At 37.2% G+C, this 12,004-nt stretch overlaps 1 protein-coding gene across 1 annotated transcript in view; it reads left to right on the plus strand.

Moving 5' to 3' along the window:
* Positions 1–10,186: 10,186 nt before the first annotated feature.
* Positions 10,187–12,004, plus strand: part of LOC150097115 (uncharacterized) — a 242,470-nt gene continuing 240,652 nt past the window's right edge. Inside the window, exon 1 of the mRNA XM_090407473.1 lies at positions 10,187–10,320. Within this exon, the coding sequence (XP_090263599.1) occupies positions 10,271–10,320 (50 nt within the window). The 5' untranslated portion in view covers positions 10,187–10,270. The remainder of the gene's footprint in view (positions 10,321–12,004) is intronic.

A 12,004-nucleotide genomic window follows, 5' to 3' on the forward strand; every position in this document is an offset into this window, starting at 1 on the left:
TTCAATTGCAATTCGAAATCGCCTGGAGTAGAAGTTAAAGCACTTATTTCGTATATACTTCATCTTCATCTTGACCATCTATGAAATCTTCTTCACTTTAGGCTTTATCAATAACGCTTTATTTTATGGGAGCTTAGTAGGATTATCCTAGCAGGTGAATCAAATACTTTACAATGAATCATATCAACAAAAGCTAATGTAAATGACGTGGTAACAATCGGTTTTGGTATTCTGCATTAGTATCATTGTTTCCTGTCATCAAATTAGGTTCCCCTCTGTTTTTTTATTGTTTACGAAATTATGTCCAAGATTATATCCTGAATTCAAATTCTGTAAGAACAACCATTTCATTACGGAAAACGTATTTTAGGACACAACATTTTGAGTCCAAGTTCATATCAACGCGTACTTTTTTTTTTTTTTTTTTAACTTTTATCACCATTTTCAATAGAAAAATATGTTTGTTTTTCTTTGTACTTTTCACTCATTAAAGGCCAGGGAAAACTTGCGTTTTATTATATTTTTTTAATAACAAATATAAAGAATCATTTGTGAAAAAACAAAGTGCTTAATATTTTTTGCAATTCGTAACTAAAAAAGATTTGCAGTAGTCTATCAATAAAAAAAAATCTCAGTATGAGATGGACTACTGCAACAATTCAAACAATTCTTCAAAAAGAATTGTTTGAATTGGATTTTACTGTCTGGGATTTTTATGTATGAAATAAGAAAAACGAAGAATCATTAATTTGAAAAGAAGTCTGTTAAGGAGGATAAAAAGAAGCAACGGAAACTGGAAAGATATCTGCATAAGTAAGGAAATAGATAAGAACAGAGATCTGCAGGTTTTCAAACACGCAGACCACATACAGGATTATGAAGAAGAAAAATGGTAACTTTTATGCTTGTAGACGAACGTTAGGAGGATCAGAAACAAAGGGGTAAAGTTTGTTGCCATGGTTAATATGTTGGGACCTCAGATTGTAGACATTAGTGAGACCTGCCTATCAGAATCGGGCATACTAAATGGTATCAGCGTTTTAGAAAGGATAGGAAAGGAGGGGCGTGCTACTAATGATATCGGATGACTTGAATTCATTTAGAATTGAGACAGCAGTACTAGTAACAATTGTTGTGAGGTGGAGCCTAACAAGATAACCGTGACAACCCTCCACTAACATAGTGGGGTGTTATTACAGACCTGGTGGATCGGTTGCTAGTGATGAAGAAATGATCACCAAATAAAGACGATAGTCGCGAAAAGAGTAATCATAGGGGGAACTTTAATTATCGGAACATTGATTGGGTAGCTATGAAATCGCACGAGAAGAACGAAACTGAATTTATGAGCTGTTGCGGAACAACTTCCTCAAAGCAACCTGTGACAGAAAAAAATCGAGGTCAAAGAGCGTTAGATTTGATTATAGTGAAGGGGGGGTTACAGTTAAAGACGTGACTATTCTGCTTACGGTTGGTGACAGTGATTATGTTGTACCCACTTGGGAAGTGAGTACAGCATTCAGAAAAGGTTACATGCTGAACTACAAAGCTGGAAATTATGCGCCATAGTGTATTGGATGAGAAGGATATCGACAGCGCGTGGAAAGTGTTTAAAAAAATACTTAAATGATGTAATATGAAAATGTGTCCTATGTTTCGAAGAATAAATAGAGTCAAATGGATGTGAAATCTAATTAAGCGAGTGATTCATAAGGAATACCGTGTAAGGAATTCATAAGGATGACGTCAGTTATAATAATTATAAGCAGCAGGCCAGAAGAGTCACAAGTGTTGAACGGGAAGGTAAGCCTGAGAACGAAACGAAACTGGCTCTGTAAGTTAAAGAAAAACAAAAAGAATTCTATCGTTATGCATCAAGTAAAAGAAAGGATGGATTTGACAGAATAACTATAGTAAATGTAGATGCTATGCGAGTGAGTGATACAGAAGAGATTGTTCAGCTAATGTGTAGTCATTTTGATAAAAACTATCAGCCTGGCATATGAAACATTGAACTAAGTGGCGTAGCTAGAGCTTTTACCGCTCCTCCCAATACACACCAAACATATTACAAAAAGTCAAAACCATGTAGGGAAAGAAATTAAAACACTATGTTTATGTTTATTTTTTTATTGTAAGTATAATTGTTTAAAACTAATTATTAATTAAGTAATAAAATTACTAAGTTAACATAAATAGAAGAATCGTCGAAAAATAAACTTGTGTCTCACGTGAAAAGTGTCGCCCAGGAAGGACCGCTCCCTCCGCACCCCCCTAACTACGCCAGTGCTCTTCGTTTCTATACTACCATTCTAATAACTTGAATGCTTCTATCAGCTAGTTTGTGAAGCCCGAAAGCCTCTAGTCTATTATCATAAAGAGCATTCAATACACCTATAACAATCTTGGCACTCACTTCTGTATTTTCTCCAATACTACGTCATTCCCTCGGAATACAGGTGACCAAATCTGCAAGCAGTAGTACAGATACGGCCTTCTTAAAGCCTTATATAGGGATACAATAACTTTTCTGTCGTTGCTTGTTAGTGCGTTTTTCAACAACCACATAAATTGATATGCTCATTTTTCTACCTTTGTAGCATGTCCTTTAAACTTCAATTCCCTTTCCAAAACCACCCCAAGTCACTGGTCTCATTAGTTTCCCTGAAGTTCGGTTCCATCAGTATAGTGCACAGCATGTGACCTTTTCTTTCCGAAGTGTATCGCCGTACATTTGGCCACATTGAACTAGTAGCGTTTTATCTTTGACCATATTCTTAATCTATTTAAGTCATCCTGCAGAATGTTTACATCACCTTCTTTTGCCATCACCCTTCCCAGTTTTGCATCATCAGCAAACTGAATATTTCTCATCAAATCATTCACTATGTATCATTGATATACAAATTAATCAGCAAAGCACCAAATAGTGAGCCTTGTGGCACATCGATGGTCACCTGGTTTCTCTTGAACTCAACTCATCTATAAGAAACTTTGATGCCTCTCCATCAGCCACTGTCGAATACAAAACACCAGATTCTTATTCATCCTCCTATGCTAAAATTTATGAAACAGTCCCATGTGGAATTCTGTTAAATCCCTTTGCAGTATCACTAAATGACAATTTCCCTTATTCAGCTTCATCTTTACTTTATTAAATTACCAATTTAATAAAGTTGACCTAACCTGTAGAGTATCACATTCCTATTCATGCAGTTCTGAATTTGCCCCTCACCAATTTCTCCAATACTCTTAACCATTCCTGAGATGCTGATTGACTTGGGAAATGGATGAAGGAAGACAAAAGTTCCATTGTCGGATATTAAATTTGAATCCGTAATTATAATAATAATAATAATAATAACACTTCCTCTAGTTGGTCTAGAGGGACTATTATTGTGGGCTAGAGGATTTTTCTCCCGGAAACTCGGGTGTTTCGTCCATTAAAGAAAATCGACCGTAGAACCCACTCTATTTTTAGACAGTAAACCATAGTTGTAGTTGTAGGACACGAGACGGCACTTGTCAGCCGTTTCTCTTCACTGGATGGCATGTGTAATTTGTGATAGCCTTGGGCCAGCTATTTCTGATTGGCAACCGCTGGAGGTTGAAACTGCTTCCTCAGTCTCCTAAAATTAGATATGGCTAAACGGATTTGCTTACTTCCTATGTGGGAATAAAAGGCATTTCTGATTTTTTATAATAATATTAGTATTCTGTTCAAAATAAGGTACACGCTAACTCTGAAGACGATTCAATATTTAAAATTTTTATGTGCAGTTAGGCCTGTAGACGTTTCCATCCACAGCACAAACATACAAGCTAAGTTTTTGTCCTGAAAACTCGGGTTTTTCGTCCTGTAAATTCATGAAAATCGACCAGATATTTCAGACAATAATATATTACGTTAGTTACGTATTTAGGATTAGTTACCTAGATGGCTACACCTGTCTCATCCTTTTTTGACTTCATTCAGTTTACAATTAGTGATAGTCTTGGGCTAGCTATCTCTGACTGGCTAACAATTGCGATTGACTATCTTTCAGTCTGCAAAAGTTAGAGGGTTACAAATGGCTTGGCCTACTCGCAGCGGATAATGAATATCGTTAGCTATTTTTTTAATATATATATATATATATATATATATATATATATATATATAGAGAGAGAGAGAGAGAGAGAGTATAAAGGCCTCGCTTACTCCCTATAAGTAGGCTGACTATGTGTACCGTTTTGAACGGGACAGTCCGTTTTTTTCATATTTCCCAGCAGTTTTAATCAACCATAAATTATTATTCATAACTTATAATCGTATATCAATATCATTGATACCAGTAATTTGTAATAACATGGAGTTGCATTGTTCGATACTAAATATCGATATCTGCAGTGATTTATTCAGAGAAAATAAAAATATGTTGGCAACATTTGCATTTCTCAGACGTGCCGTTGTCATCTTTTTTAAAGTTTTAAGTCTTATTTTTAGAAACTTTAAATATATCCTTGCAATGTCAAAGAGCAGGGGTGCAGTCCTAAAAGAAATAGTGCCAGGGCTCTACATTGGAAATAAAAATCCAGAGCACAAAGTGCAGCATTATTATTACGGCGATATGCGAACGGCCACATGGCAGAAAGCGGCAAGCTGCTATTATTTTTTTGACCGAAAGCTGGAAATGCATTATAAGTCTTTTTATTATTATTCTTATAATTTTTAATTTTTATAAAGAATTTAAAAATTTTGATAGTTTTAAAAAAGTCCCAGGGCGTCGTCCTGGTGCGCCTTGGCCCGACTACACCCCTGTCAAAGAGGCAAAACTGCAGTTTTAATGACAATCTCCAGAAAGAATTCAAATTTATTAAACTGGACAAGCTGTGTAGTGATGGAACAAAAGTGGTATGCCAACACTGTAATGTCAATTTTTCCGTTTGCTCATTGAGGGAGAAGCGACATCAATCAACATCTATAGCCAGAAACATAAGGATGCTGAAAAGACTCTGGCTTCAGTTAAAAACATCAGCTCGTTTTCATGGTGAGAGTGAAATCGATAAAACTGCAGCAAGTGAAGCTCTTGTTGCTTATCATACTCTGCTTCACTGCCCAAATTTTCGTTCAAATAACTGCCTGCCAAAAATGATAAATACATTTTTAAGAAAGCCTGTGTAGCTCAGTAGAAGTGGCGTTTGCACTCTACAGCGCTTAATTGCACGACGAAAGGCGTTCGAATCTAGTCGCCGACTAGAGGAACTTTTTCTTAGCCTTTTCTCGACCTGTTCCAGAGTTAGTCGATCTCTGGCACGGGCTAGCGGGTTTTTCCTTCCTGAAACTCGGGTTTTTCGTCCCATAAACTGAAGAAAATCGGCCGTCGAACCCATACTATTTTCAGACATTAAATATATTGTATTAGGGTTAGAGACCATCACGCAGTGAAGATGGCGGCACTTACTAGCCGCCTTCTTCTCTGCGTGCCGATTAATTAGTGATAGCCCTAGGCCAGCTATTTCTGATTCGGTACCAGTGGAGATTGAACTGCCCATCAGTCTCCAAAAGTTAGATAGGGTTAAAAAAAAAATCGGCCTAGCCTACTCCCTATACGGGAAGAAAAGGCCTTAGCCGATTGATTGTTTTCGAACTAATATTTTCTTCAGCACGTACCAGATCAGAAGCAATAATTACCAAAGTTTTATAAATTAGAGTCCAGAAAAAGTGTAGTGTTTGTAACTACTGGTGTCAAAAAACAACTGAAAACGTTAGTAGATTCAGGAGAAATTAACGAGGCTATGTTTTTGAGGTAGTTGAGAATTTCTATGAAACCAGCTTAGAATATGCCAACAAATAGAAATGCAGCTTAGAAAACACTGAGAAGTTCAAGTGGTGCTACTAAGGAAGATAGCTGAATGGAGAGAAATACAGGGCAGCCTGAACGAGGAAATTATCACACGCACAGAGACACAAGAAACTCGTGGATTCGATCAGTTGACCCTCATGAAATCTATAATTGTGAGGCAGTTGGATACATGGAATAAAGGAAACATTCCTGTATCTGATAGATGGGCACAGATTTTTTTCTGAAATGAGCGAAAAACGACTAGACTTTCAAGACTTTTGTAATATTGTAGAGTGTATTCTTTGTCGTGCAGATAGTAGAGCTCCCATTGAGAGAATATTTTCTGTTAATAACAGGATGTGGTCAAAGGAGAAATCTAGATTAAGTGTTGAGACAATGAGGGCTACGTTAGTTGTAAGACAAAATTGTGTCTTGGAGTGTGAGAAGTTGTATGATAAGGTGTTGAAACACCGAAATTTGCTGCGTAAGATTACTTCTACTACCGGGTGCGTCCCCAGGTGGCGGATCGGGGAACAGCCTTCAGATATGGAGGTTAGCTGCGATATAAGCAGAGCAATCTGGCGAATAAGCAGCCGTTGACCAACAGCGACTGAGCTATCAGGGCGTGGGGGAGCAGAAGTGGTAACTCTGTCTCACTTAAAACCTCACAAAGCCCAATGACAACTCGGTGACATGGCGAGTAGTGCCGCCATTAAATAAGTACCTACTGGGGTCACCGCCCCTGACATTGGGAAGCAGCATTGTCAGTACTGACACAAGGTTGAAGCCAAATGATGACGGAAAAGCTTGTGATCAGAGATTTGCAGATGGCAATATGATTATATTGTGTACGTCTGTAATACTGCGGAGCAGAAAGCAAATGGAGAAACTACTGCTCTACCTTATCTCCAGAACAACCACCATGGCGAGCAAACCCTTACAATTGGCCCCAAGTTCCCGGCGTCCCTTAAATGGGACAGGGGTGCGAAGAATCTCCGGGCTCAAAATGGTGTCCACTTTTAAAATTGCAGCTTGGAATGTCAGAACTCTGTATGAAGCTGGCAAATTAAGAAATGCCACAAGAGAAATGAAGAGGCTGGGCATCCGGATTTTGGGAATTTGCGAGACAAGATGGCCAGGATCTGGTAAGTGTCAACAAGATAATATGACAATGTATTACTCTGGGAATGATGAGAACAAACATCGACATGGTGTAGCTGTAATAGTAGATGAAGAAATCAATAAATCAGTACTAAATTGGATTCCATTTTCTGAAAGGATAATGCTGTTACAACTTAAGGGAAACCCCGTTAACATAAATATCATCCAAGCTTATGCACCCACAGCTGACAAAAGTGAAGAAGATGTTGAAGAATTTTATGAACACCTAAAAGAGATTAAAAACCTAACAAAGAAACATGATATAAACATAGTGATGGGTGACTTCAATGCGAAAGTGGGAAGAGGGGGTGATGGAGAAATTGTTGGCGAACATGGCTTAGGCATCAGAAATGACAGAGGAGATCGCCTAGTCCAATTCTGTCAGGAAGAAGATCTAACAATAGCAAATACCTGGTTTAAACTTCCACCCAGAAGACTGTACACTTGGAAATCGCCTCAAGATAACCAACATTATATTGTCAGAAATCAAATTGATTATATACTGATAAATAAAAGATTCCACAGTAGTATAAAGAGTGCAAAGACTTATCCTGGAGCAGATATCTCATCAGACCACAATCCCATAGTTGCAGAAATACGTCTTAGATTAAAATCAGCTAAAAAATCACAAAAGAAGAAAAAGAAAATTGATGTAGAAAAACTGAAAGACCCGAACATAAATAAAAATGCCAAGACACAGCTTAACCTGTGATTACAACAGATTAACATAGAACAAAATAAAAGTGTGGAGTCTCTTTGGAATAGCTTAAAGAATGCCATCGCAACAACAAGTATTGAAGAAGTAGGTTATGTGAATAATATAAAACAACAGGAATGGATGACCGATGAGATTCTTTCTCTTATTGATACAAGAAGAATGTATAAAAACAAAGACCTAGCCAGGTATACAGAAACACATAACATCATCAAGAAAAAAATAAAAGAAGCCAAGGAAAATTGGATGAAAAATTTATGTACTGAAATTGAACTGCTTCAGAAACAACATGATAATTTCAATCTGTATAAGAAAATCAACGAAATTTCCGGAAAACTGAGGAAAAAGCAAATAGTGTCTCTAAGAGACGAAAATGGAAAAATAGTTCTAGAAGAAGAGAATAAAGCACAGATTTGGATAAAATATGTAACAGAACTTTTCAATGGTACTAGACAGAAGCCTATAAATATAAAAGATAACATTCAAGGACCAGCAATCATGAAATGTGAAATAGAGAATGCTATACAAACAAGTAAAACAGGAAAAGCCAGTGGACCAGATGGTGTGCAAACAGAATTTTTAAAATTAATCGAACCAGATAACATCAAACTTCTTGAAAAACTATTTAATAAAATATATGAAAGTGATGAATTTCCATCAGATTGGCTCAAATCTACATTTATCACTGTCCCAAAGAAACCCAAAGCGAATTCCTGTGGTGACTTCAGACTTATTAGTCTAATGAGCCAAACATTAAAAATATTTTTGAAAGTAATTCAGAATCGCATTTATAGAAAAAGTGAAGAAACTCTAAGTGAAACACAATTCGGCTTTCGGAATGGTTTTGGTACTAGAGAGGCCCTTTTCTGTACCCAAATATTGATACAAAAATGCATAGAAAAACAGAAATCTGTCTTTATATGTTTCATAGATTTTGAAAAAGCATTCGACAAAGTCAGACACACCAACTTAATAGAAATCCTTCAACAAATAAGGCTAGATGAACAAGACATAAGACTAATAACAAATCTGTATTGGAATCAGTCAGCTACCGTTCAATTAGACAACATTACCACCAGTGTTATTAACATCAAAAGAGGAGTGAGACAAGGATGTGTGTTCTCACCACTCCTGTTCAACATATATGCAGAGGTAATCTTTAAAAAAGCATTGGAAGAATGTCCAGAGGGAATCACAATAAATGGAAAGATTGTTAACAACCTACGATATGCAGATGACACCGTGCTAATTGCAGATAACATTATGGATCTCCAAAAACTCGTTGACAGAGTATACATAGAAAGCCAAAGAATGGGAATAAATATAAACATCAACAAGACAAAATACATGATCATCAGCAAACATCCAGCCTCATCAATGAAACTGACACTCAATGGGAAAAATATTGATCAAGTGTCAAGATATAAATATCTTGGTTGCTGGCTTAATGAACGGTGGGATCCAGAAATAGATATAAAGACAAGGACTGAAGTTGCACGGCAGTCCTTCATGAAAATGAGAACACTATTCTGCAATAAAGACCTAAACATGGAAGTCAGATGCCGAATGCTGAAATGCTACGTGTGGTCTATTCTGCTCTATGGAGTTGAAACATGGACATTGAAGGCGACAACCATCAAGAAAATCGAAGCCTTTGAGATGTGGCTATACAGAAGAATGCTAAAGATATCATGGACAGAAAAATTACGAATGAAGATGTCTTAAAATCCATTGGCAAAGCTAAACATCTGGTACAAATAATCAAGAAACGAAAAACATCATATCTTGGACACATCATGAGAAACAGCAAATACCAACTTCTACAAACTATTTTGGTAGGAAGAATTGATGGCAAAGGAACTAGAGGAAGAAAAAGAATATCATGGTTTGACAACATCAAGACGTGGACAGGAAAGAGCAGTGCACAACTGCTCAGATTAACACAAGATCGCAGTTTGTTCGCCAAGATGGTCGTGGACCTTCGATAGAAGATAGCACAATAAGAAGAAGATTACTTCAGAGAAATATTCATGGTACGATCGTGGTGAAATAGTCCCCCCCTCCACGTCTACTTAAATTTTTGCATGGGTTCTGTCACTGAAGAATAATGTAAGCTCAATATGTTAATGTAATAAAACTTTTTTTATCGTCTTTCTTTTTCATCAATACAGAATATTAAATAATCCCCGTCCTGTTTTTGCCATCCGAATGTCCCATTTTTGTCTCAAGGAAATATGGTTAGCCTACCTATAAGGGAATAAAAGGCGTTAGCTTATATATATATAATATGAAGAAGATTGTTCGCAGTGAATTCTTATCAAACTTTCTCTTCTTGGGGTTAAGTTTAGATCTATTTTTCGCCTTGAGTTTTTTTTTTTTTTTTTTTTTTAGCTTATTCTATTTTATAGCACAGTCTTAATATTTAGCGCATTAGCCAGCGGAGGGAATTTATAGATAATTACATTTCAAGTTTGGGGAACGGTTCGTCACTTCTACATGAAAATCGTGTTCCTCTTCCTTTAGTGTGTATACAAAATAAAGAGGGAAGCGTGTATTAATTAAATCGAAGATGATGAGAAATTTACTTCGCTTTGTTACAAGTAATTTAAGATTGCCGAGGTCAGTTTAGTTTCTGTTGTTTTTCCAATTTGCGTGAGTAAATATTCATCCAAACCAGTTTATAAACGCATATATTTACAACGGCGATACTATATGTTTGCATTACATAATATGTTGCAAATACAGTACGACGATTCCTTGTTTTCTGCATAAACAAATGAGGTATCGGCTGTTACGATGGTTCTTAACTATTTAGACTCAGTCCATCCGGAGTACTTAAAAAAAAAAAAAAAAAAATGTTACATAGATTTTTCTCTGAAACCTGTGCAGCAACATAACTTTGGAAAACAAGTTTTTGATCTGAGTTAAGGATATTATTATTATTTTATTATTATTATTTTCGGGCTACTCCAGGGAGTCCTTAGACTGGATGTTTGTGTGGACATGATGTTTAGGGAGGACCTAAACATCATGTCCACACAACTATACGACATTCTCACAGTATCTATCATACCTTGCCTTGAACTCGCTCACTGTCATAGCGCCCACAACAGACTCTGGCAGCTTATTCCACTCATTTATCACTCTAAAAGTAAAGAACCCAGCTCTAACACCACTGCTACCACACTCTTGCCCAGCTTCCATAGTTGTCCCCTAGTTCTCCCACCACCAGTCCTGATCTCAAAAATATCCTCTGAATTAATCTTATAGAATCCTTTTAGCAATTTGAATGTCTCAATCATATCTCCCCTTTTCCGCCTATCAACCAGTTTCTGCAATCCAAATCTTCAACCTGTTCTCATATGGTTCATTCCATAGACCTCTTATCATCTTAGTCACTCGCCTCTGGATCCTCTCCACCTCCTCCCCATCAAGAAGGAACCGAGGTGACCAAATCTGGGCACAGTAGTCAAGATGAGGTCTTATTAAGGCTCGGTACAGAGGTACAATAACTTGCTTGTCTCTGCTCGTCAAGGTATTTTTCAACAACCAAGTGAGTTGATGAGCTGATTTAGCTACTTTTGCCATGTGCCCCCTAAACTTCATCTCCCCATCCACCAACACTCCCAAGTCCCTGGCCTCATCAATCTCTTGGAGTACAGTTCCACCAATGTGGTATGCTGCTGCTAATCTTTTCACCCCAAAATGCATAACCTTACATTTTGTCACATTAAATTGACATCCATTTTCCTTAGCCCAGAACTCCAATCTATCTAAGTCATCCTGCAAGACTTTGACATCTTCTGCATTCACTATTGCCCTCCCCAACTTTGCATCATCAGCGAACAAATGAACTGTTCCACTTAGATCTTTCCCTATATCGTTAATGAACAGATTAAACAGCAGTGGTCCAAGAACAGAACCCTGCAGCACACCACTAGTCACAGGCCGTCTTTTGGACTCCACTCCTGAATAAACCACTCTTTGATATCTCTCCATCAACCACCCAGCTATCCATCTCACCAACCCTATATCCATTCCCATATGTTGTAGTTTATGGATTAGAATTCCATGTGGTATCTCAAACGCCTTTGCCAGGTCCAGCAGTATCACTGTAAAGGATAGTTACCTTTACAGACAATTTATGGAAGGTTTAGGTATCAAGTGCCTGATACCCCATGTTTTGGAAATTTGTAAATACAGAATGCAGAACAAAACTAACACAGAACACAGAATTTCATCTTTCTCTTCATTTCATTTCATGTTGGCTTTGCATCTATGCAATGTTCCCACAAAATTCATT

The sequence above is a fragment of the Typopeltis vanoorti genome, chromosome 17 (genome assembly GCF_054136105.1).
Source record: "Typopeltis vanoorti isolate ZY-2024b chromosome 17, IOZ_Tvanoo_1.0, whole genome shotgun sequence".
Lineage (NCBI taxonomy): Eukaryota > Metazoa > Arthropoda > Arachnida > Uropygi > Thelyphonidae > Typopeltis > Typopeltis vanoorti.